This window comes from Diachasma alloeum, unplaced genomic scaffold, assembly GCF_001412515.2.
Source record: "Diachasma alloeum isolate Michigan unplaced genomic scaffold, Dall2.0 Dall_scaffold_00203, whole genome shotgun sequence".
Classification (NCBI taxonomy): Eukaryota; Metazoa; Arthropoda; class Insecta; order Hymenoptera; family Braconidae; genus Diachasma; species Diachasma alloeum.
The window spans coordinates 2,072,637-2,099,368 of NW_021680368.1; the positions used below are offsets into that span (position 1 = coordinate 2,072,637).

The following is a 26,732-nucleotide window of genomic DNA, read 5'->3' on the forward strand; positions in this document are numbered from 1 at the left end:
AAAGTGCCATATTTAGGCTTTTTTCGGGGGGAAAGTCGACTTTCGCCAAAATCGAATTTTTCCGCCGAGTGAAAGTCGATTCTGTATTTTCTGGCCCGCCTAATGCCACTGAGACCCTCACTTGCCCCAGAAATGCAGAAATAAAAAAATTTTTTTTTTCACCCGGAGCCAAAGTGCCATATTTAGGCTTTTTTCGGGGGGAAAGTCGACTTTCGCCAAAATCGAATTTTTCCGCCGAGTGAAAGTCGATTCTGTATTTTCTGGCCCGCCTAATGCCACTGAGACCCTCACTTGCCCCAGAAATGCAGAAATAAAAAAATTTTTTTTTTCACCCGGAGCCAAAGTGCCATATTTAGGCTTTTTTCGGGGGGAAAGTCGACTTTCGCCAAAATCGAATTTTTCCGCCGAGTGAAAGTCGATTCTGTATTTTCTGGCCCGCCTAATGCCACTGAGGCCCTCACTTGCCCCGGAAATGCAGAAATAAAAAAATTTTTTTTTTGCACCCAGAGCCAAAGTGCCATATTTAGGCTTTTTTCGGGGGGAAAGTCGACTTTCGCCAAAATCGAATTTTTCCGCCGGGTGAACGCTGATTCTGTATTTTCTGGCCCGCCTAATGCCACTGAGGCCCTCACTTGCCCCGGAAATGCAGAAATAAAAAAATTTTTTTTTTGCACCCAGAGCCAAAGTGCCATATTTAGGCTTTTTTCGGGGGGAAAGTCGACTTTCGCCAAAATCGAATTTTTCCGCCGGGTGAACGCTGATTCTGTATTTTCTGGCCCGCCTAATGCCACTGAGGCCCTCACTTGCCCCGGAAATGCAGAAATAAAAAAATTTTTTTTTTGCACCCAGAGCCAAAGTGCCATATTTAGGCTTTTTTCGGGGGGAAAGTCGACTTTCGCCAAAATCGAATTTTTCCGCCGGGTGAACGCTGATTCTGTATTTTCTGGCCCGCCTAATGCCACTGAGACCCTCACTTGCCCCGGAAATGCAGAAATAAAAAAATTTTTTTTTTGCACCCAGAGCCAAAGTGCCATATTTAGGCTTTTTTCGGGGGGAAAGTCGACTTTCGCCAAAATCGAATTTTTCCGCCGGGTGAACGCTGATTCTGTATTTTCTGGCCCGCCTAATGCCACTGAGACCCTCACTTGCCCCGGAAATGCAGAAATAAAAAAATTTTTTTTTTGCACCCAGAGCCAAAGTGCCATATTTAGGCTTTTTTCGGGGGGAAAGTCGACTTTCGCCAAAATCGAATTTTTCCGCCGGGTGAACGCTGATTCTGTATTTTCTGGCCCGCCTAATGCCACTGAGACCCTCACTTGCCCCGGAAATGCAGAAATAAAAAAATTTTTTTTTTGCACCCAGAGCCAAAGTGCCATATTTAGGCTTTTTTCGGGGGGAAAGTCGACTTTCGCCAAAATCGAATTTTTCCGCCGGGTGAACGCTGATTCTGTATTTTCTGGCCCGCCTAATGCCACTGAGACCCTCACTTGCCCCGGAAATGCAGAAATAAAAAAATTTTTTTTTTGCACCCAGAGCCAAAGTGCCATATTTAGGCTTTTTTCGGGGGGAAAGTCGACTTTCGCCAAAATCGAATTTTTCCGCCGGGTGAACGCTGATTCTGTATTTTCTGGCCCGCCTAATGCCACTGAGACCCTCACTTGCCCCGGAAATGCAGAAATAAAAAAATTTTTTTTTTGCACCCAGAGCCAAAGTGCCATATTTAGGCTTTTTTCGGGGGGAAAGTCGACTTTCGCCAAAATCGAATTTTTCCGCCGGGTGAACGCTGATTCTGTATTTTCTGGCCCGCCTAATGCCACTGAGACCCTCACTTGCCCCGGAAATGCAGAAATAAAAAAATTTTTTTTTTGCACCCAGAGCCAAAGTGCCATATTTAGGCTTTTTTCGGGGGGAAAGTCGACTTTCGCCAAAATCGAATTTTTCCGCCGGGTGAACGCTGATTCTGTATTTTCTGGCCCGCCTAATGCCACTGAGACCCTCACTTGCCCCGGAAATGCAGAAATAAAAAAATTTTTTTTTTGCACCCAGAGCCAAAGTGCCATATTTAGGCTTTTTTCGGGGGGAAAGTCGACTTTCGCCAAAATCGAATTTTTCCGCCGGGTGAACGCTGATTCTGTATTTTCTGGCCCGCCTAATGCCACTGAGACCCTCACTTGCCCCGGAAATGCAGAAATAAAAAAATTTTTTTTTTGCACCCAGAGCCAAAGTGCCATATTTAGGCTTTTTTCGGGGGGAAAGTCGACTTTCGCCAAAATCGAATTTTTCCGCCGAGTGAAAGTCGATTCTGTATTTTCTGGCCCGCCTAATGCCACTGAGACCCTCACTTGCCCCAGAAATGCAGAAATAAAAAAAATTTTTTTTTTCACCCGGAGCCAAAGTGCCATATTTAGTGTTGTTCTAGTGTTGTTTAGTGTTGTTCTAAAAACTACTATAATTCTTTAGACACTTCAATTGACAAAGTCAAATATTTTCGAATTTTTTCGGTTATCCAGTCAATTGTAATTAAAGAAAAACGGCGTGCGGCGGGGTTTCCCTCATATGGCGACCAATCTAGGCTTAATTATCCTGTATCCTTTCTACGTCAACCACGAAAAACTCAAAAAAAAATCTTCTACATCATGCAGTAATGCTACGGCAAAACGCAAATTATCGTGTGTGAAATGAATAATAGTGACTCACTAAAGAATCCAAATGGCCCATTACCAAGGAATTAATCTCACTTGTCGAAGATCTGAGTTCAAGCAAGTATTGACATTTTGGCCTGATCATGTGTGCCGAGCAAACGACACCCCTGCTGTCCAGTAACACGGCACACAAGACTGCTCCAATATAAGGACCCCCCATTAGTAAATAATTACTCACGCTCAAGGTTTATTTACGTGCCAGTGAAACCGGTAATTTTCGATAATTTGACGATCGTGCGAGATAATGAAGGCGACAAACGATTGTAGAAAATGGCTCATCGCGAAACATGATCGAGTAGTCAGCCAGTGGAATCAATGAGAAGAAGACCTTCTGCTGCGAGGGACATAATTTCAAAACCATTTCGAAATACATCTAATCTTAATTACTCATCAGCCAACTCCATTGATTCTACCTTTTTCATCCTATCGACATGATTTATGGACGAAGATAACTAAGCATTGAACGAAGGAGCGTGCACTGACAAGCTGCGGAGTATTCACGTAACAGCGAAGCACTCTTTCAGTCTAACTTTGGATTTACGATGGAAAATAATTTGTCAGGAAGAAATCGGGCAGCCGATGTTGAGAGAAAGCACTTCGACTGGGAAGTGGGGATAACAAAACCAGTCCTGAAACTGATAGGTCTATGGCCGGGTGGCCAACATCAAACATTTCTCTTCATCGTGAACGAATTCATGCAAATCTATCTATTTTCCGTTTTTCTCGCGAGTATAGTGCTAGAGCCGTCGGTGACTAGCAAAATTGATAAGATTTTCGTATGGCTGGGAATCGTTCTGATTGTCGTTGATCACAATATCTTCAGAGCCCAGTGGCATAACATCAAACCGTTGATTGAATGCATCCAACAAAATTGGAGGGAATTTGATGGATTATCCGCGGATATCAAGGGTATTATGGTATCGTATGGAGGTCTGGAGAGACGCATTACGCGATGCATATATTTTGTATCTGGTGTATCCTTAATCGGTGAGTATGCATCGTAATTATGTCAATGTGAGAGATGACAACATCATTTGACATATTAATATGAGATGATTGGATTACTGCATTATTCAGTGGGCAATAATTGACGAATTGATTACACAAAATTCCGTAATATTACTAAAATCAAATACTGCTAGCTCGCAGTTGAATGTCATCAGTGGTAGAACTAGGTCATTGTCATACTTTTGCTGCCGAATCGGAGCATTGTATTCGTAAAATTTTGGCCGGATGACTAATTATGTATGTATGTATGTGTGAGCATGTGCGTGTGTGACCGATCATGCGATCCATTCGGAAGCAAATCGCTAATTTATTAGCCATAATATTTTGATTATGTTATGACGAAAGCAATTTCCCACTTGATTCGTTTCAGTTTTCACTCTTCAACCTATTCTAATCCACCTAGCTTTCCCCTCCAAATTTCCCCTCGCACATCCAAATAATGCCCGTCATCCATTCAACGCATCAGTATCACCAATGTTCGAGATAACATACGTAATCCAATATGTGTTCCACTGCTCGGCAGCTTTAATATTTTCCTCTATCGATTGCTGCATCATATGGCTGATTTTTCACTGCTGCGGCCAACTTGAAATACTCGCAAATGTGATAAGTCACTACAAAGGGATTCGTCATCACACATCTGACTCGGTTGATGATGAAAAGAGGGTCATAATGGGCTGTAGCTGTTTGCATTGCATTGTTAATTACCATTTGCGAATATTCAAGTAATAATTCATATCAAAAGTTTCAGTATCAATAACTGATGAATTCTCGTTTGGTCTTTCATTATCGATAGTTATTATCAACTGTTTCAGGATGATATCCCTATTTGATGATGCATTTCACGTAGTCATGTTCGCCAGGATGATTATTTGCACTGGTCACTTTATCTGCATTGGTTACACAATACGCAAGGTCTATTGAATCATCAAATTAATTTATCCTAGATTCACGTAATTGGAGAACTTTTTTTTAGCTCAAAGAAGACGGCAACTTTATATTTTTGGTGGTGAACGTATTCTTCCTATTTACCATGGACTCGAGTTTCTTCATCTACTGCTGGTTGGGGGACAAGTTGAAAGAGAAGAGTATAAATATCGGTTACACTGCATTCCATCAGCACATATCCAGTAAGAAGAAAGTCAGTAAAGACTTGATTATGATTATTCGTCAGGCGCAGATACGACCCTGTCATATCACAGCTGCAAAATTTTTTGTCATGTCTCTGGAACTCTTCAAAGAGGTAAGGCAGTGATTGACGTGCCATGGAAAAACGAATAATTGAGCGAATTTATCTTTTCTAGTACGTTTTGAAGTCTATGTCGTATTTGTCGGTTCTCGTGGCTCTGAGAGTTAATGACAAATCCTAAACAATAGTTCCGGAGACTGAACCCTTTATGGTTGGCACAATGGATGTTGAAGTAGTTCACTGTTATTCTGTAGTAACTGCCGTTACAATAGTTTTTGTGGACTGTAATGATAGAGCAAACTCCGCAATCATGGTGAGCTTTCACGTGCGTGTATCGGACTACTAAAATGAAATGTCAAGTAAATTTGTCAGACTGCGGAATCTACAGTACGAAACCGGCTCAATGCCCGAAATGATTCAATTCAATTAATTACTCCCCAATTTTGGAACACAATTACTATCGTGGTGGTTGGTGTTTAGTATCAGGCTAATCTCGTTATGCATTTCGTGTTTCTGAGGCAGGAATTCGATCCGTTCGCAAATCTAACGTTACATCCTGGGGGCAACATCACATTCATGGTTCCAGGAGAGATATTATGGGATCGACTACACGTAGTTGAATTTCGTTGGGTTAATATCGCATCAACGGGGCTCAGTCACCTCAATATTACGTCGATGTTGTAATTCAGGGCTGAATTATATTTTTAAGGTTTGTGCCATTGCAGAGACGGAATATGTAGCATTTCCAGTTCCTCATTATTTTTGTTGGAAAATTGAGCGCTTATTTACTTAGCGAAACCCTTAATGACATACCGAGTATCCCTCGCTCGCGGTACGATATTAGTGCAGTAAGGTCACATGTTTGTGCAATTTAATGATTGTAGAATTATAATTGGGAAATTCTTTCTCTGAGTGAAGTTTAATTTATTCATCGATTATCCTTCTTCAATTTATTTTTCCTTTATGCTAGATCTCTGTGAGGATAGGTTGCTTTATATGTAGGATCGTAGCTGTAGAGTCGACGTATATAATATTGTTAGGTATTTGTTCTTCTCCTCCCTCTCAATGATCTTCATGTACGATCTTTATTCTTTCGTCTCGTGCATTTTTCTGCGGACGTGTCCTTTTGTTTTTCTACTCCTTTATTATTTATTTCACTTTAATTCTTGTAATCAAGTTATTGTTTATTAAAAAAGGCATTTATTCAAGAATATTCTTCAACCAATATTATTTTATGACTCGTTTCGTCTACACGACTATGATATGAAACTCTTAGATTTTTATGCGTTTTGAAATGTATTGTTGTAGAATAAAATTATAATACCAATGATATTTTAGAACCCAAATGAATTATTGTTAATTCTATTATTGTGGAAATACAGGGGACTAAAGGAGTGAAAATATAATTATTTTAGTCGTGGATACTTTATTTCGAAAAGATTCCTCTCACGTATTCAAAGTTTTAGATAAGGCAGATGAGGTGAGGAAATCTATTTCTTCAAAAATGTCAGAAGAAGAATTTCATATTATGCAGTTGTCTTATGAGGCTTTGACCAATATTTCCGATGGGTAAGTTCGGAAACAAAAATGTCATCTCTTTCATCAAGCTAAATTCCTTAAACGGCATCCATGATGATCGAGAAAATGACTGTTTCCAATTACTCGGAAAAGATGACATAGGCATCACTCTAAATACTGGAAATGTAGAGTAAGAACTCAACTAATAATTAAAAAATGACCTCGTTTCTCCGAATGTGGAGTGGAAAATTCGATCATTATTGAAGTAATGATGATTGTCATTCAAAAAATCATTTGTAAGTGCTACTGTTGGTAGACAGCCAGCAGTTGAAAACACAAATGGAATGAGATGACTCCCCGCATAGAAAAAATGTAAGCCAAAACTTATAAGTGAGATATAGTGATTTTGCCGGAATTATATATTGAATATATCCGCCTTGTATACCAGGTTTATGCTAGGTGTACCCGGTGGCATATATGTACACACATATATCCAACATGTATCTCAAATATTCCATTTTTTGCCGGAAAGTATACCACATATAAGCGGATATAAGTGACATATATTTATGGATATATATTTTTTCCATGTGGATCATTTCTCTAACAGCTGTAGTTGAATTTCCCCTACCTCAACTCATCGGACGATTCATCACTAGAAATTGGACTCTACTTGCTTATTTCTCAGTAATATGATTCCCTAAAATTTCAATAGAAATGTCGGTTCATAAAAATATTCGTGATTCAATACGGGAAATTCAGACAGAAATTTTTTAAGTATTGGTAACCGATAGAGCAGAAATTTCGGGTATCTGCCGCAAGCAAATTCACTACTTCTGTGTTATCTATTGCTGGTGATTGAGTGAGCTGGTGACCTTTCATCTGACCCTTAATCTTGTGACCCTCATTATACCCCTCGTGACCCTTAATCTGACCCTCATGACCATTTTTTTCACCCTCGTGACCCTTATTTTAACCCTTGCGACCCTTAATTGTGGAGTTTTAATTTCGAATACCAAAATTTTTATCACCAGAAGTCGATTTGGATTTTTATAATACAGAGAGATTCAGAAGAAATTCCATAATCTCGGGCCGGTATTTTCTCAAGGGCCACCGCACTGAAATTTCGATATCGCTGGGGCCTTCACCTATTCTGCTCATGAGTTTACTTTTTACTTTTTACATTTATCTCAGTTGCAATGTAAAAAAATTATGCAAAAATTAAGCTTTGATTTTTGTATTGATCAGAAAAATCATTGAATTTTCACTGCCAAAGACTCAGATTTTGACTCCAGTTGCAGAAGGGAAAGATACAAATCTGCATTTTCAAATAGAAAATAGGCGTTTCGATCATTATGGAATACAATGATTTTTAGTCATGGGATATTGGAAATCAGTATATAATACTAATTAATTGTCAAATCACGACGTTTCGATTTTTATTAAATCTTCTCCAGATTTTTTATAGGGTTTTGTTCTGTCAGGCATATTGTATATAAGAATTGACATTCATGGATTTTATGTATTCATCTTCCTACGGGAAAATGTTTACTATTAATGGAACCAGATGCTAGTGCTGTCAAGAGCCTGAGGAAGATTCAATAAAAATCGAAACATCGTGATCTGACATTTAATTAGTATTGTATACTGATTTCCAATATCCCATGACTCAAAATCATAAACAAAAATAATAATCATAGTCATGAGGGTGGACAATAAAATAAACATTATGGAATGTAACAGCAGTCATGACAATCCTCATTATTTCAATACTTCATGTGACTCCCATTCGATACATGTCACAGATTATTCATCTAGAATGGAGAGCATCATCAGTTATTACCATATCAATGGGCAACCCAATTCTTTCCTCCAAATCGTTCTCCGTTTCCCCACATTAGCGGCTTTGTAAATAAGGTGTTGTCAGAGACTTTATGTCAACCCGACGTCTGTTATCACTCATCGAAGATAACGTTATGACAAAGCTTGACTGAATCGTCCTCTGCGATCCGCCAACACTCCAATTCCAACTGTTGCGACGATTTTTTTCCTCCTGGAAGATAAGATAACTTCTAAAAAGTAAGTATGACAGGTTGAATTTGCGATTTTATTCAACTTCCTTCAGTCTCAGTTTGTGAAATTATATTCACTGCTGATACAAGTATTATATTTATACTCAACAGTATTCAGAAAAGAATAAGAACACTTGACGGTTCTTATTAACAGATCATGGCAGGTGTTTATCCCAGTCTCCACGACAAGTTCAGGAGTGAGAATGTCTGTCCAATCTGCATGATGGAGATGACGGGCACGCCCAAGTATTCGTGTGCACAGCACCATATTCTGTGTCACCGATGCAAGCCGTATTATCACTCGTGCCCAACTTGCCGATCTCCATTGGGCCCAGAAATTCCACCACGAGAGGTTGACGGGGGGTACCATATGCCACCGGCTGGACAATACATGCCACACCCATACCCACCTTGTCCTTCTGGGTAAGTTTATTCTTAATTATGAGACACCTACAAACGATCGGTTTGAGTGGATCGAGGGAGCAGCCTCAGGTGTATAAATGTTGGTAAAAGTACAGGGAATACTAAGTGAAGCATATGGAAAGGCTTTAATTGAAGGTATTTACAGCGTTCAAATTATCTTAAGTTTAGAGAATTTTTTTTTTATTTTCTAATTTCAAGTTTAGGATTTAAATAAGTAATTTTTCCATCATAAACATTCGAAATATTGCCCATTCATCAATAATTATTTTTCTGGCCGCAACATGGTATAATTTTTTGATAATGAGTAATAATTATCAAGTATTGGTATTGTACTACATCATTCAATTTTAATATTTAGTAATGACTGAACATTTTCTTAATGATTATTAGTCCTGCCGCAAGTGCGAAAACCAAGTGAAGCATATGGAAAGTCTTCTATTGATTCTCTTTATAATGTTTAAATTAACTCAGATTTAGAGATTTTTTTTTAAACTTCCAATATTAAGTTTAGAACCTAGATAATTTTTCGATAATGAATAATAATTATCAAGTATTGGTATTGTACTACATCATTCAATTTTAATATTTAGTAATAAATGAGCAATTTCTTAACGATTATTAGTCCTGCCGCAAGTGCACCGTTCTTGGACAACGAAAGACACTATCCTCCAGTGCCCACCGAAGACCAAGAACTCCGCGCCTGTCAATACAAGTACTTGGGCTGCTATGTCCAGGTCCCAGAGCATCTCCGTTCGATCCACGAGACGAGATGCCAATTTCGCCCAAATTTGGAGCGTGAACATTTACCAACAGACCTCAATGTAGACGAGTCAACCCTGGAGGATTGCAGATACCACATTGCCGGATGCAACGTGCGACTGCCAGTCTGGAGGAAGCTAGTCCACGAGAAACTTTGCATCTACAAAGATAAAATGGAGGAATTGGAGGGAATCCAGGATGGGCTGGAGCATCTGCATTTCGAGGAGGATTGTTACGACCCGGAGGAGTTGGTCGAGTGCAGGTTCAGCAGATACGGCTGTCAGGTCCAGGTGCCACGGAGGAGGAAGCGCATACACGAGGAGAAGTGCAATCACGGAAGAGGTCACGAAGAATCGGACGAGGAAGGGTGCATTCAAATTTGTGAACCTGTTTATGATCCGGATGAGAAATTGCCTTGCCGTTGGGCCGAATTCGGCTGCCAAGTGGAGATGCCACGGAGGAGGAAGCACATACACGAGGAGAAGTGCAACTACGGAAAACATCACGAAGAATCGGACGAGGAAGGGTACATTCAAATTTGTAAACCTGTTTATGATCCGGATGAGAAATTGCCTTGTCGTTGGGCCGAATTCGGCTGCCAAGTGGAGCCGAGAAGGTCCAGGAAGGAAACTCACGAGGAGAAGTGTAACTACAGGAGGGAACACTGCAGATTCGAACATTATGGCTGCTACGAGATGATAGAGCCTGCGAGGAAATTTGCGCATGAGAGGGACTGTCGATATGCTTCATAAAATTATGAAATGTTCATCTTTAATCGCGCTTTTGTCGCCGGATGATGGACAGAGCTTAATCGAGCTTTTTTCGAAATATATATAACAGGAAGAATAAAGTGAATAATTGAGGTGATGTATGGAGATTCAAATAGTTTCATGTTTAGTTTATAGAAAAATGAAATGATTGTATCATATTATAGTTGAGCAGTTTTCCTTTCTTTGTCTTCCTTAGTATGTTATTATGTAATATGGTAAATGTGAAATGAAAATTGTTATAAATTTGCTGATATATATTCGAATAAAACAAATTTATGGATTTCAGGATCTTTTTGAGATTGAGTGATTTTTTAACTGTATTCTGTTATTTTTCTCATTTAATTTTATCTGCAATTAGTTTAGTTTGCAGTTTTTTGAGAAATTTCATTTTCACCGGATGATGGCCCGGAGGAGCTTTTTCGAAATATATATAACAGGAAAAATAATTTCCATAATTGAGATGATATGTAGAAATTTAAATGGTTTTCTGTTTAGTAGTTTATAAAAAAATGAATTCAGTAGCGAAGCGGTAAACCGGGTTAAGTCGATTTTGACTATTGCCCAGTTTTTGACGAATATCTCGGAATCTAAAAGAGATAGAACAATTTCTGTTAGAACCTTTTTTATAACCCTCAATTGACCCTGCAAAAAAGGTCATGAGAAAAATTTTGCTATCTCTTTTAGATTTCGAGATATTAATCAAAAACGGACCATAAGTCAAAATCGACTTAACCCGTTTTACCGCTTCGCTACTGAATTGGTTGTATCATATTATAGTTGAGCAGTTTTGAGCCAAAACGACCAGTTGCATAAAATGTGAATACATAAAATGCAGACATATCAATCATGAGTACTTTATTCAATAAAAAATTTATTCCACATGTTAGAAAAACGAACGTCCACAGTCAGAGTCGGTTAACACCTCTCACTCGAATGAGTCATGTCACCAGTCGTTGCTGTCACCAACGTCATCAACATCGTTGGCCCCTCTCAGATTGGAGAATAGAACGTCCCTGACTTTTGGCTTGGGGTCTTCCTTGATTTTCGTAGGGACTGCTTCAACTTGACCCAGCATCCACTCCAATTCTGTTCGAAAGTAATAAAAAATTCCATTATTGATGCATCTTTCATCATCAGACTCCATAACTCAGGACGATTGCCCCAATCCACAATATTCTGTCAGTAATCTAAACACTAATGAACACAATTGATAAGTTTACCAGCTTCAGTGAGTTTCATTCCACGAAGCTCGATGGGTCCGATCATCTGCTTCACCATACTTCCATTATGATAAATAAATAACGTCGGTACATTCTTGTCAGGCCAATTTGGAATGCACGTCGTCGAAATGCTCTTCAAGAATTTTGTTGCAGGGAATTTCCTCGCGAGGTTCGATAAATACTGATTGATTAACGTGCAGAGAGGAATACTGGAAGCAATCCATAATTTTTAAAAATGTTAATCATTCAATGTCTTGAGGTATTAAGTTTTGAGAATGTATATGGCATTAATCTGGATTTTACATAGGACGTTATGTCAATTGTTCAGCTTGAACTTTTATTAAAATATGTTAGACACGTATTTTTCGCTTCAATTATTGTTGAATAATTCTGTTATGCTGTCATTTTTCATATAGCATCGCGTAAGAAAGCCCTGTAGAAACCCTCGATGCCATCATTCATTCTTGATAGATGACCCTCAACTCCACCGATTCTTCATTATTTACCCAGGCTTGTAAAGATGCAGAATCACCCATATATCTTCACCCGCATTGTTGACTTCTTGGACGTAATCAGAGGCCGATATTTCCCTCACGTCTCCGTATTTTGATTTATCGGCCAGTGCCTGCATCTCCGCTATCCTCTTCTTTCGGTACTCCACGAGGACTCGCTCGTCCTCCTCGTCCTCTAGTTCATCTAGTTCGTCAAGGTCTTTGTCTTCTAAATTATTGCCTCCTAAAATTCATGAAATTATCAATTCCGTTTTAATTGTCGCAAAGATAATTTTCTCATTTTTATGTTTTTGTAATCATTCAAATTTAAGTTTTGGATTTTTTGCGTTAGGGGACGATGAGGTAAAATGAACACTTTTTACTTTTTTTCAAATGCTAATGGCTTATTGAATTGTTAATGAAATTGTATCATTTTTTTTTAATAAAAAGGGCCATTCTCTTATGAATATTTAAAAAAAAGGGAAAAGTGTCCATTTTACCCCACCCTTCCCTATATCAATCCATTATTATCCAAAAGGTCCGAAAATGCAAGTTATTTTTATTTATTTGCATTAACAGCAATCGAAATTCAATTCAGATGTTAATTGTTTAGTTCCGCGTTTTTATTTTCCACAAAGTGATAGCTCAAAAAATAAATTGCAAATGCCCGAAAAAAAATTATTCATTATTGATGATATCTTACATCGATTCTGAACTTTTGACGAGAGTAAAAAAATAATCCATCAAATTCTCTCAAGAATTATTTTATTGAATCGTGCTTGTTTGACTAGAGCATCCTCTCCATTCGAGGTTCCCAGAAGGATAAATTATTTATCACAAAAGTTTGACACTGACGATAATTTTCGTATTAGGCATAAAATTTTTATCAATTTTTTCTTATTTTACTAGAATTTTTTTGTATTTTAATCCGTTCTTTAATCTCAAAAAAATAATTTTCTCATAAATTCTGTGTTATTTTGCCATTTCTAAATTAATTATTATCAATAACACTAGGCAGCCAATTGATCACGAACACCAATAGAATATTTTCATTCATATCGTCTTCCGTTTAGAATTTAATTCAGATTCTAATCTTCAAAATTTAAGTTATGTTTATACTACTTTAATTATGACCTAAAAAAATTGTGTCAAGGACACTGCCCGAGTTAGAAGATACCCAATAGCAATATTCGTTGATTATAATATCAAAAACGGATATCTTACATATAGAAACCTATTCTGAAATCTACGATGATTTCATCTGTTGTCTAATTACGAATTTATTTAAAAAACCAGTGATTTTACAAAAAAAAGTCAAAACACCTTTTTTGTAGCTGAAAAAATTCTCTATAAAAAATGTCTCCCTGAATTAATTATTATTAATAACACTAGACAGCCAATTGATCAGGAACACAAATAGAATATTTTCATTCATATCGTCTTCCGTTTAGAATTTAATTCAGATTCTAATCTTCAAAATTTAAGTTATGTTTATACTACTTTAATGATGACCTAAAAAAATTGTGTTAAGGACATTGCCCGAGTTAGAAGATACCCAATAGCAATATTCGTTAATTATAATATCAAAAAAGGATATCTTACATGTAGAAACCTATTCTGAAATCTACGATGATTTCATCTGTTGTCTAATTACGACTTCATTTCGAAAACCCGTGATTTTACGAAAAAAAGTCAAAAGACCTTTTTCGTAGCTCATGAAATTCTCCACAAAAAGTGTATTCTAAGTTTTTCTCTCAAAACCACTCACTATCGAAATAATTCCATAGTTGCAACAAATGTGTAAAATTCATCAAGTTACTCATTACCTTTCCCAGTTTTTTTGTCTATCGTGCTCTCCAGGAGATCAACAATCTGATCCTCCGTAATTTCCTTCTCCTTCGGCTTCTCCGGGATGATTCCCTTCGACCTGAGGATGTCATTCCACTCGGTATCTTCGTTCGGATTTTGCTACCGAATTCAAAAAATTCAACAAAAAAAATTAGACCGCGAGATAAACATTTTGATAATGACAATCACATCGCCGCTTCGATTTTACCATTATCACTCCTCAAAATGATAACACGTGTGCCACAAAAATCCCTGATATTCCCTTTTCCCTCTTACGATGGTAAAAAAAAAATCTGGAGCGAAGGGAAAAAAATAGTTCACTCCCAAATTTAGTCAATGGATCGAATTACTATACGATTCTGGGAACGGGACATTCATGACTTTACGAATGGCTGTCTAGGGTCCCTAAAACTCAGCTGATCACGTAGTCACTACGGTTGTCCCTAGATTTGTGACGTCATGGTGCCGGAAAAATTCAAATTTTGAATGGGCAAAATTATTATTACAGAATAATTATCGCATAAAATTTTTAGATTCCAATTCTTAATTTTTGGAGTTTATTCTATTTATTCTATCGAAAGACAAGGATAGAAATCGAATTGATGTGTAGTCTTTCATTATTCGAAAAATAATGTCGAAAAAGTCTAGTGAATTCGCTAGCTTTTTCTATTAAATTTTTTTATCCGTGATGTTATTTTTGAAAAGCGCTAAACGTCTCCTGACGTAAAACTGTAAACGAAAGTAAGAAAAAAATATTATTCTTCCCGTAGACATTAACAACATTAGAAAAGGTGAATTGAAATAAAAAATAAAAAACACCTTACCGAATTCGCTCGAAAATTCTATTGAAATTCTCTAGAAATTCTATGGGGATTCTATTAAAATTCCGGAGAATTCTCGGTAAATTCCTATTTGTTTTTGCGCAGATTCGATTAGATATTTGATAGGAAAAAGTCAAGTTATAGATTTAGATTTAGGCATAGATTTAAATTTTTCTGTTCGAACTTTTCTGCTGAGTTTTTTTCTATTAAAACTATTGGGCACGGATTTTCCAAGTTTTTCTCGCTATAATTTGTTTCGATTTGCATTGCAGGATCCGAGTGAAAAAACCTTAGAAAATTCATTGTCAAGCATTTTTATAGAAAACATTCCAAGAGAATATTCATATAGAAAAATAAAAATCTATTGACTTTTTCCTATCAAATATCTCAGAATCAATGCAAAAAACGAATAGAATTTTAACGAGAATTCCTTAGAATTTTCATAGAATCCCAATAGAATTTCTAGAGAATTCCAATAGAATTTTCTATCGAATTCGCTAAGTTTCTCTATTGAATTTCTTCATACGTGATTAAATTATAAGCATTAATACAAGGGGTTCCTCTTGCACTGTCCCTCAATGAGAAATCCTCGCCTCACGTGAATGTCAATTGTATCGATATCGAGATCGAGCGAGCGATTGCACATGACCAGCCACAACAATGGGAATTGAATCATTCTGGGAAGATTCCACTAATCAGATCTCCGAGATAAGGAGTTTCAGAGGGGGTTTACCTGGAGGTAGATGGGCTTACCTGGAGGCACCTATATAGGTGGTGGACGCGACAGTCACTTCAGTACTGAGTCGCTTGGCGAGTAATACTGACCAGCAAGAGGAACTCTCTTCGGTCTTATGGGTGATGCACATCAGTTTCACTATTACTCAGCACTGAAAAAACAAACAGCTAGGGAAAATTCGGAAAGATTCATTGAGGTTCGTAGACTAGTTTTTATTAATTAAATACTTGTTAATTTGGTTTTAGCATTCATTAGTCATCCATTATCTCGTTAATGATGACACATTTTGTTCATCAGAAAGGTTTAATTGAAAAAATTACTGATGGTACTAGATTTTAAATTCATCGCGATTAATTATTCTGAATATAAAATTCAAGCGAAATATAATTAGATAATATGTATAAATAATTGATGGAAAAATCTTTCAAGAGAATTTCTGGGTTTTCATGTTGAACTTTTTTATAATGCCGGCCGAAAAATACCAGATTTTTCAGTTCAAACATTCTGTGAAAATTCCGAAAAATTCGGAAAATACAGGGAAAAATTGAAAATTCATGTCATTTTATTTCCGAATATTTATGTTCCACTGGAAATTCCATTAAGTTATGAAATTTCGATCTCACTCCCACTGAAAACTCATGAATTTCCGTGAATTCTACTTGAAATTTTGAATTTCATAATCATTTTTTCCCTAAATTCGATTCAATATCACTCTCATAAGATTCACTATAATATCTTCTGTGAAATTTCAAAAAATTTCTAACAGTATTGAATCAAGTTTACGGATATACTTCATTCTAGTATGAAATATACTCAATTCAAGTATATTTCAGTAGCGATTTGGTAAAATGGTAAAATTCTACAATTCTTGGTAAAATTCTACAGAATTTCCTCGGCTCAACTTTTCCAAGCTTTTTCGTTTGATTTTCTTGATGAGAAGACAAGAAAAATAGAATTTAAAAAACTTAGAAAATTTGAGTAGAGCAAATTCTATAGAAAATATATGAAAAGAATAAGTTATATAGAAAAATCGAATTCTGTTGACTTTATCTATTGAATGTTTTCTATTGTCAATAGAATCAGCCAAAAAATAATAGAAAGCTTAATAGAAATTCAATAGAATTTCCTAACAAATTCGATAGGTTTTTCTACTAAATTTTTTCGTGCGTGTACTCAAGAAATTAACTGATTCGTCAATGAAGAAATATCCAGAAAATTCATGTAACTTTGCCGTCGTTAAAAATCTGAATCTTTTTCACTGGAAATTTCAACACGGAGAGAAATATTCAATAAAAATTACATATCTTTTCCGTAATTCCGGAGCGAAATGTGGTCGTAGGAAATTTTACAGAACTGTCACGGAATTTTTCCAGAGCGTTCCATAATTTTTATCTGAATCTCCTGTGAAAAATTACGATACCGTCAATTAAATTTTCCGAGTCGATTCCGTAATCGGTGAGCGAATTGCAACGAAAAAAAATGTTTGTCTTCCAGAAATTACCAGTCAGGTGAATAATCGTCCTCAGACTGAGAGCGACTGATTCCCCTATCACCATCGTAATTTAATAAAAACCCCGAAGATGACGGTTGGGCTACGTGCAATGGGGTTAATGAAGATAACCCGGAGTCTGCGGAGGAGACTCAACGAGAGGAATGGTACAGATCACTCCCCACTGGTTCTCCCCCCGATAAGCCATCTAGAAAACCTCGTACACTGTTATTAATTTTTTCCCTCTCATTTGCATGCAGTTAGTGACGACCTGCTCGCCGACATTGAGGAGAAAGCGAAAAGGATTCCGACGCATATTGATACAAATATGCTAAAGATCGGTTTCCTGGGAGGGGGCAAAATGGCCCAGGCCCTTGCCAAAGGGTTCATCAGTGCCGGTAATTACCCCCAAAACTTGCAAGAAAAAAAAACGAAAAACAAAATTGACACTAGACAATTTCAATTCTAGTCGTGAATTCGATTCGAAATTTGTGATTGGAATTTTTTGTAATTTCCTAGGACTCAGCAAGGGGGAGATGATCCTCGCCAGTTGTCTTCCCAGTGACAAGGGCAGTATCGAGACGTTTAGAGTGAGTACCACATGTTTTGTCACGTGTAATAAGGTCTCAGCACTTGGTATCACTCGCGGAAGAACTGCCAAACGGCTTTTTGCGTGATAAGATCTTGTTGTGTGGAAGAACTTTGACTTCAGCTTGTTGTTATTGCGATGAAAAATGAGGGAAACAGATTGGAGATTGTGAGCTCGTGAATCTGGCGCCTGATAGGGATCTAGGCACGAGATTGATTTGGGAAATTGTGAAATAGGCAGGTGAATCGGGGAATTAAAATCGACGTGGGCCATAATATCACTGAATATATAATATATAATATATAATATATAATATAAAATTCGCGAATAATTTTTTTGAGAAAAATCTAGCGAATTTGTTAGAGAATTCTGTTGAATTTCTATTGAAAAGTCCATCAGTTTTTCAATTCTATTGAGAAATTCCGCAACTTTATGTACGTTTTTTAAATAGAAATGTTCAATAGGAAATATTTGATCGATAAATCGATTAATTATTCAATTCAATTAAATTTTTTATTGCAATTTTAATTAAAAAAATGAATTGAATTTATTTAATTTAATTTAATCAACTTTTTATTTCATTTTCTCATTTAAATTTCCACAAATTTAATGATTATCTCACTTCCTCAATTTCGAATTGTTCAAATAAATTTTGAGAATAACTTCCCTGCATCCGGAAGTTAAAAAAGCTGATGAAAATTCCGGCAGATTTACAGTTGTGTCTTTTATCTAGGAATTTCGAAACTGTTTGGATTTTTCTGTGTCATAATTCCACTATCAAACCCATTGACAATTGTGGGGAGATAAAAAATTTTCCATAATGCCGTGGAGATCTCAATCAGTCCTCCACCGGACTAAATAACAAACACAATGATACATTGAAACAGCTTGAGAAGACAGATGGAGGGATTAATCGATATCATGCCAATGATCTTTGATTATGAACAACAACTGGTGTTCCACTGCTTTCGATGTTATCGCGCGATAATTCTTTCGCAACTAGTAAACAGTAACGGATAGGAGAATTTAGTAGGAAATATTGATGTTTTATCAGTTCTATTGACATTTCATTAAATAGATCAATTTCTTTAAATGAAACAAATTAATAATAATTATTAACTATTAATAATAGTTATCATTAATTTTTTTCATTAAAAAAAAATTGATCTATTTAATTAATTACAATTATTAATCGATTAATGATTATAATTGTTTTCATATTAATTAAAATCAGTAGATCAATTAGATCTCTTGTTGCAAATTTTAAATTGAATATTCGACAGAAAAAAATTGATAGATTTTGATTTCGCGATTAGAATTTCTGGGCGTAAATTTTTTAATTTTGAAAAATGCACGGGGAAATGATAATTTTCAATATAATTGGCGGAAAAAATGAATAAAATTTTTGTACTGAATTCCTTATGCATGTTTATTGATTATTGTTATCAATTGTAATCTATTGAAATATGTAATCAATTTATAGGACATTGGATCAAAGACTGTACACACAAACGACGTTGTGGCTGCTCATGGAGATGTGCTGATTCTATCAGTGAAGCCACAGATCGTGTCCAAAGTACTTCCCGAACTCAAAGATCCTGAGAAACTTGTCTTATCGATAGCTATGGGAATCTCCATTGAGGCACTCGAAAAGGTAATTTGAGAAGTAATCAATTACTTGACATTAAACTGAAGCCTTGGGGAATTTATTTATTTATCAACTTCACCTTTTTTTGCAAAATATTTTTTTTTATTTGAAACATGATTCTTTCTCAATTTTTATCTATTTTTTAATTTCTTAAATTTCTTATTATTAAAAAAAATGCAAAAATGATGTTTCTCCCTCAGATTTTTATATTTTTCAGGTTTTTATAGTTTTATTTGTTTTAATTTTTAAATAAAAACGGGAGAATTCTTTTTTTTCATTATTTTCTACTTGTAATTTATTTATTCAAGACCCTAAGATCAATTATAGGGTCAAATGTAATTACGTAATACTCATATAAAATATTTAAACAAAAAATGAACAAAAATATGTCATTTCTTTCATTATTTTATTGAAAAACAAAAAAAATAGAATAGAAAATTATGGAGTATTTTCACAGTTTCGCCAAAAAATTAAACACATAATAATCCCCTCATTACCTCCAGGGATTACCAGAGGGAACTCCAGTAATCCGAGTGATGCCAAATACCCCAGCCCTAGTGGGCTGTGGTGCAACAGTATTTGCGCGTGGTACTCACGCCACAGACGAAGACGCTGACGTAACGGAGAAGCTGTTCTCAGCGATTGGAATTTGCGAGGAAGTTGACGAGCACCTGATCGACCCAGTGACAGCTCTAGCTGGCTCTGGGCCGGCTTACGTCTACATGTTCATAGAGGCGATGGCAGATGGAGCAGTGAAGATGGGGATGCCAAGGCCTCTAGCTTATAAATTGGCATCTCAAACTGTTCTGGGGGCTGGAATGATGGTCAGAGAGACAGGTGTCCATCCTGGGCAATTGAAAGACGATGTGGCCTCACCTGCTGGCTCGACCATAACTGCTATCCACGAACTTGAGAGGAAAGGCATGAGATCTGCTGTTATTGACGCTGTGGAGGCTGCAACTCTGAGATGTAGAGAGTTCAGCTCCAAGAGTAATTGACGCTTCATTAATTGAATCACTTAATGGACGTTTAGAGATCTGTTATTCAGAGCAATGACCCCATATTTTTGTGAAACAAATTATGAATGAATCAATGAGTCAATTAGATTTTAAAAAACTTATAATTTTATTAAGACCATTTAAACATTTTCAGTTGCTCACTACAACATTTTTACTTCACAAATTGTTGAAACACATAGTCAATTCAGTAGTGAAGTGGTAAAATGGGACGTAGCTTCCATCGAACTTCATCATCAAATTAAATTTGACATGAGTAACGAATTTGGAAGCAAGATTTTCGTAAGGACTTTCTCTGCATCTCTAATTTTTCTGTACAAATAAAAAACAATTTGATATAAAATTGTGAAATAACTCCCACAATCTAAACATCAAGTGAAATCAATCAATCCTGTCCCACCACTCCACCACTGAATCCTCCTTAATCAACCGTATTACTCCTCAATGATCATCACGAAAATGAAAGAAGGAATAATTACTTATCACCAACGAGTCCACCTCTCGAATAATCCCCCATCGATGAAGAACAAAACTCAATACTTTTCACTGAATATTCCCTTCACTTTTTCTCCCCACAAACAGGAGGTGCCTTGAACCCATAATTGAATTCACTCCTGAACATCTCTCTGTAATAACTCTCCTTCACGATATCACTCTGAGGTACGCCCTCAGCCTCGCACTTTTGCACATAGAGTTTGTGCATAGCAGCAATATTGAGATGAGCCTCCAGGTATCTCTTCCTCTCCCTGGGGTTTTCACTCTTGAACGTCGGGAATGACTGGATGTGCTCCCTCACTCGATTCCTCACGTCCTCACTCTTCTTCGTCTTGGGGGTGTGCCTGCCCCTCTGATCAGGACCGATTATTCCCCCGGGGGAGATCCTCTTCTTCTCCATGGCGTGACGAACGAATTTCTCGGAGACTGAGAAGGTGGACAGGAACATTGGCTTGCAGACTGTGATGCACTCGCCGTTCACCAGGAGGGAGTACGTGAAGGTGACGTGTCTTCTCGTCTCTGTTCGATCCTTGCCTCGGGCTCGGGTTCGATGCTTCGGCGACTCCTTCACTGAGAGGGCCACGTACTGCTTCCTCTGGTCCCAGTTGCAGGTCTTCCAGAAGACCTCGTGGAGCTTTGCACGACTTTCCTCGTCAACTTTGTCACCACAACGCGACCGACAGTCGCAGGGCGGCCCCATCACCTTTGCTGGAACTATTTTACCTGCAGAAATTCAGCATCAAGTGAATTATTCATTGAATTTCGGTGAAGGGAAGGGGGACAGTGAGTTGACTTCGAAATGTTTCTGGAAGTTTTTGTAGAATATCTTGAGGGTCCATTAGAAAAAGATTGACTGATATTTTTTTTCATCCAGAACATTCGAAGATATTCTTGGAATCCTCAGTACAAAATCTTCAAACTTGTCCTTTTGTTTCAAACGAATGTTTGATTATTTTGGACGTGTGAATTATCTCAGAATCTAGAAGATTTAACAAAGTTTATTTATGAATACAACTCTTCGATGTTTTTTTTTGTGGTTTCTTAGCGAAAAAATTGGAGAAATTATTTGTACTTTGTTTACATTTTGTTTGGATTATTCATAGAATTTAGTTGTGAAGTGCTGAAATGAGTCGACTTCGAAATGTTTCTCAAGGTTTTTTTAGAAGGTTCGAAAATATTCTTGGAATCATCAGTAAAAAATATTCAGACTTGTCCTTTCGTTCGAAACGAATGTCTTGATTATTTTAGAAGTGAATTATCTCAAGATCTAGAAAATTTAACGAAATTTATCTATAAAAAAATTACTCAACATTTTTTAACGTCTTCATTTAAAAAATATTAGAGAAATTATTTGTACGAAATTTTTTAATGTCTTCTCTGGATCACAATAAGCTTATCAATTATTATTTTCTAATAGACTAGTACATTTTTTAAATAAAATTGTCAAGACATTTTTGTCAGTCAAGAAAATTCATGGGAAATTTTTTCAATTCATCCAACAAATCTTTGTTGACATTTTTTTCTGAATGAATTGGTTGAACATTGAATTTCCATAAAGGTATTAAATTTCCTCGTATTTACCTCCTCCTCCAACGTACTCCTCGCCCCTCAGTCTGGCATTTTTCTTGAGATTCACCTTCCAATTTTCTGGATTTTTCACCCTCCCTCGGTTATCAGTGAGCTCGGCGCTGCCAGAGGATCCAGGCCTCCTCTTCCTTGCAGCAATCTTCTCGGACTCCTCCACATTCTGCTGCAAGTCTGAGCTGTCCTCGGCCTCGCAGGAACCCTCCCCTTTCCCAGAATTCATGGGATCCTCCAGCGACTGATGAACCTCGAGGTCACTAGTGTCTCTCCACCACTGAGCTGCTTCTGGAATGTCGGGGAAGGCATTTGGAGCCTCTGGAATCAGGCAAAATCATGAATTCCCTGGGACCGAACAAGGTTCCTTTGGATCATTTTGTTATCAGGGAATCCCAAGAGGTTTATGAAGTTGATGAATTTGATATCGTGTTAATCGTTTCACCACTTTTCAAGTTCTCAAGGTAAAATATATGTAAATTCAGTAGTGAAGTGGTCGAACGGTTTAAATCGACTTTTATTAACTTAAATGAATTTTAAATTCATTAAAAAATTGTCAAAAAACCTGTAGAAATTTCCAGAGAATCAATTTTAAAAAACAATTCAAATAATCATAAATGCCACCAGAATCTGAAGGGATGACATTCACAAAAAATCAATATTAACCCGAATATCGAGAAATGTCATAAGGTCACATCAAATTGATGAACATTTCATTATCTAAATTCATAAAAATTTATCAAAAAACGTGTAGAATTCTCCAGAGAATCCACCAAAAACAACAGAAAAACAATTAAAATTACTTTTTACCCCACAGGAAAAACTTCTAAATCTCTAATATATCCAAAAAATACTCAGACAAATTTTGAATCTCCTCCTTCTCCAAAGATACAATTAACGAATTTTTTTATTTATGGACTTTCTCATCGTTCTCACATCATTCAGAACCGAGAAAATTCATAGAAAAATATTGAAAAAACCTGTGGAAATCTCCAGAGAATCCTCAAAAAACAAAAATAATCATGAATACCTGAATGTGGAGGGATGACTTTCACTCCACTGGTTGAGTAAATCCCATTGATCTTTGCCTCCATACTCTCCATTTTTCAAGCATAACTTCACCAGATTGTCTCGATAAACGATTGAATAATGTTCCTATCGAGGAGGTTATTCACACATTTCAATGAACAACACCTGTGATGCACTCTTTCCTCATATTCCGAACAATCCCAACTATTTCGAACTGTGTTTCTGAACTTATGGGAATTTTACAATCAAGGAGAAGACGAGGCAACTTCTGGACACATCGACAATTTTTCGGAAACTGGAAAATTGTTTATTGTTTAGAGGAGATTTGGGGGGCGTCAAGTGTGACTTTTACCCAGTGTTGCCACTTTTTCAGCTGGATCATGTCTCTGGCACTTGCTGGCACTACTGGGCACACCTCTGAGGTTATGTTGCGCTCCGAAAAAATTTTTAACTAATTTTTTTGGAGTTTTTCGGACGTTTTTTAAAGGAACACTTCATTCAACTAATATTATGAGCTTTTCCGGGATTCTCAGTGCATTCTCAAGGTATGTTCGAGGGTTTTTCATTTATCAATCTGTATTCACTGAAAAAACTTCCAAATAAAATCCCTCCGGAGCCACGAAAAACTAAGAATACAAACAATTGGGGAGAGAAAGCTCAAATGAACCGTTTTTGATATTCAATAACTCAAGATCGGCAGAGTGAAATTCAAAAAACTTGTTTTCATTCTAAAGATATTTCTTCAGGCTTCAAAATGAGACCTGATTTATCCTAATTCCATCATTAGGTCAGGAGATAGTGACGATTTCATGTCGATTTGAATATTCTAACAAAATTGAATGGAAATTCCATTCGTCAAATTAAAAAATAATAATATGTAATAATAATTGTAATAATAATAATAATGTATAACAATAATAGGGATAATCGTGATAGATTATTAGGGATTCGAGTGGAAGTTTTATGATTTTTTAAAGAGCAATCTCTCATGTTGACTTTTAATTGGAAAATATTTTTCAATTATTTGATTGTTGATAAATTCTTTAATCAGTGGAAGAAATGTTTTTCTGTTCATTTAGGTTATCAGTCCATGGAGTGAGACCGAATACGAGGAGTATATCCACGAACATCAACCCATTGTGCTTCAGAGCAACTGAAATTCTTTAGTAAGTCACAGATTTTATTTGTAATATTCGATAAAAATGTTTGAGACACTCGTGGTGATTTACTGAGAGAGCGAAGGGGTGTAGGGAAATTTGTCAGAAGAACTTTTTTGTGGAGAATTTACTCAGCTACAAGAAAGGTTCTCTGATGTTTTCATCAAAACCGAGTAGTTTTGGAGATATTTGCGAAATAATGGAAATTAAATTTCTCGATTTGTCTGGTTGTTCGAAAAAATATGAGGAATTAACTGTCAGGAGTCAATAATTAAATGACCAGGTGAAAAGAATGAGAATACTATTGAATTATCAACATTTTTATTCCAGTGGAGAACCTCTGAAGAAGAAAAGGAGGATCGACCCAGCTGTGATACGACAAAGAGAGCTGCGTAGGCAGAGAAAATTAGAAAAAGCGATTAGAAGGCTTGAGAAACATGCTAGACAATTAAAACCCATTAGTGAAGTCGAACCTGCGTTCAAATTGCTGGATGAAATGAAGTAAGTGAAAATGTCACATAACTTTATTCAAAACATAGAGATAGAGTTTGTGCACAGCAGCAATGTCGACATGAACCTCGATTAATTGTTTAAATAAAGGTTTCCCGGATGTTGAATGACCCCATATTATTTGTGAAATAAATTATGAATGAATCAATGAGTCAATTAGATTTTAAAAAACTTATAATTTTATTAAGACCATTTAAACATTTTCAGTTGCTCACTACAACATTTTTACTTCACAAATTGTTGAAACACATAGTCAATTCAGTAGTGAAGTGGTAAAATGGGACGTATCTCCCATCGAAAATCTGATCATCAGTCTGATCATCACGAAAATGAAAGAAGGAATAATTACTTATCACCAACGAGTCCACCTCTCGAATAATCCCCCATCGATGAAGAACAAAACTCAATACTTTTAATTGAAAACTTCCTTCACATAATTTAATTTACTCCTGAACATCTCTCTGTAATAACTCTCCTCTTAAACCATTTCGTCAATTTTATCTGCAGATGAAACCCCTTAACAACGAATATATCTCTCATTCTATCAAAATACTCGGCAATAATTACCAATCATTGAACATGAAAAACTCTCTATCCAAAAATGGATAAACATCGTTAATCCATGGACTCGTCTTCTATTCAGGCGGAGGACTCGGCCTAAACCAAAACTATCAGAGGAGGTAATCGAGGAGAGAATGCTCCTGATGAAGGAATGGGCGAGGTACAAGCAACGCGAGCACCTCTCGGACATCCAGATGATCGACACAGTTGTTCTGTCCCAACAAAAAGCCCTGGACGAGCTCAGGGCTGAGTCTGAGGAGCTCTACCAGGCGGCGATCGAAGTTGACCTCTCGTTCCTCCCCCACGACGTCCAGGGACCTGTCTCCACTCCTCCCATCAAGGAGTTCGACTCCCCTGACGGAGAGTACATCGACATCACGAAGAAGTACGAGGGGGAGGACGAGAGTCTCGTCAAACAAGAGAAGTCTTAGATTTCTGTAAATTAACGCCATTATTGATACGAATTAAAAATATTAAAGGATTTGATTGAACCACTCCTTCGTTTTTGTCAATTCTTATTTATTCAACATTTGTCTCGGGTAGAAAAAAAGGAATTAGGTATTTATAATATTATTTACATGAAGTTGACTCGGTTTGAGGTTTTCTACGTGTAATTCGTTAGTGAAGGGATGAAACGAAATTAATTGAATTGTCTCTGAAGCCTCATGTTTATGTTTATGAATAAATAATGAAAATTTTTCAAGACTTTGGAAATTTGCCCTTTTGGTGTAAAATCAATTTTTTTATTGATTCATTCTGATTTTTTGTTTTTGTGAATTCTCAATGTGGACTTCAAGAATTTTTATTACAATCTCAAGAAAATGATTTCAAAGGTGCTGAAAAACAGTTGCAATGGAGAAAATACAATTTTTCCAGAATTTTAAAATTTTTCTTGACGAAATGATTACGAAATTTTGAAGAGCTAGATTTTGCAGATCCAGTGTTTCTCCAGACGAGATAAACTCGACCCAAAATAAAATGTTCGGTTTCACCACTTCACCTTCGGAATACCTCAAGGAGTTCCATCTATGAAAAAATAATGACATGACAATGAATACTATTCATTTTTTGCTGATTCTATTGAAAAATTCCGCAGCTCAATC

The 26,732-nt window shown here is 36.6% G+C and overlaps 6 protein-coding genes across 8 annotated transcripts; 4 read left to right on the top strand and 2 right to left on the bottom strand.

Annotated features, from left to right (window-relative positions):
• The first annotated feature begins 3,244 nt into the window (after positions 1-3,244).
• LOC107035960 lies at positions 3,245-5,080 on the top strand. Its single transcript, XM_015253628.1, has 5 exons — positions 3,245-3,689; positions 4,081-4,435; positions 4,526-4,625; positions 4,687-4,953; positions 5,015-5,080. Exons 1-5 carry the CDS (start codon positions 3,245-3,247, stop codon positions 5,078-5,080), a joined length of 1,233 nt encoding a protein of 410 aa, XP_015109114.1.
• Positions 5,081-8,370: 3,290 nt separating this feature from the next.
• Positions 8,371-10,685, top strand: LOC107036000. 3 transcript variants are annotated; one of them, XM_015253677.2, is made up of 3 exons: positions 8,371-8,496; positions 8,601-8,912; positions 9,535-10,685. In XM_015253677.2, the coding sequence occupies exons 2-3, from the start codon at positions 8,647-8,649 to the stop codon at positions 10,421-10,423; spliced, it is 1,155 nt and encodes a 384-aa protein (XP_015109163.1). In that variant the 5' UTR covers positions 8,371-8,496; positions 8,601-8,646; the 3' UTR covers positions 10,424-10,685. The 3 variants fall into 3 exon arrangements, with proteins under 3 accessions (XP_015109163.1, XP_015109164.1, XP_015109165.1); XM_015253678.2 differs by having other exon boundaries at positions 8,644-8,912; XM_015253679.2 differs by having other exon boundaries at positions 8,654-8,912.
• Positions 10,686-11,275: 590 nt separating this feature from the next.
• Positions 11,276-14,385, bottom strand: LOC107036067 (viral IAP-associated factor homolog). The gene is made up of 5 exons (XM_015253801.1): positions 14,209-14,385; positions 13,979-14,120; positions 12,168-12,396; positions 11,662-11,870; positions 11,276-11,527 (listed from the first exon to the last, which is right to left on the bottom strand). The coding sequence occupies exons 1-5, from the start codon at positions 14,209-14,211 to the stop codon at positions 11,385-11,387; spliced, it is 726 nt and encodes a 241-aa protein (XP_015109287.1). The 5' UTR covers positions 14,212-14,385; the 3' UTR covers positions 11,276-11,384.
• A 1,246-nt stretch (positions 14,386-15,631) lies between these two features.
• On the top strand, positions 15,632-20,668 carry LOC107036066 (pyrroline-5-carboxylate reductase). The gene is made up of 6 exons (XM_015253800.2): positions 15,632-15,753; positions 17,052-17,213; positions 17,307-17,444; positions 17,566-17,636; positions 19,119-19,289; positions 19,787-20,668. Exons 2-6 carry the CDS (start codon positions 17,138-17,140, stop codon positions 20,279-20,281), a joined length of 951 nt encoding a protein of 316 aa, XP_015109286.1. The 5' UTR covers positions 15,632-15,753; positions 17,052-17,137; the 3' UTR covers positions 20,282-20,668.
• On the bottom strand, positions 20,385-23,825 carry LOC107036065. The gene is made up of 3 exons (XM_015253799.2): positions 23,403-23,825; positions 22,376-22,693; positions 20,385-21,517 (listed from the first exon to the last, which is right to left on the bottom strand). The coding sequence occupies exons 1-3, from the start codon at positions 23,473-23,475 to the stop codon at positions 20,859-20,861; spliced, it is 1,050 nt and encodes a 349-aa protein (XP_015109285.1). The 5' UTR covers positions 23,476-23,825; the 3' UTR covers positions 20,385-20,858.
• Positions 23,630-26,126, top strand: LOC107036069 (39S ribosomal protein L40, mitochondrial). Its single transcript, XM_015253802.2, has 4 exons — positions 23,630-23,946; positions 24,481-24,567; positions 24,889-25,059; positions 25,712-26,126. The coding sequence occupies exons 1-4, from the start codon at positions 23,912-23,914 to the stop codon at positions 26,058-26,060; spliced, it is 642 nt and encodes a 213-aa protein (XP_015109288.1). The 5' UTR covers positions 23,630-23,911; the 3' UTR covers positions 26,061-26,126.
• Positions 26,127-26,732: the final 606 nt, after the last annotated feature.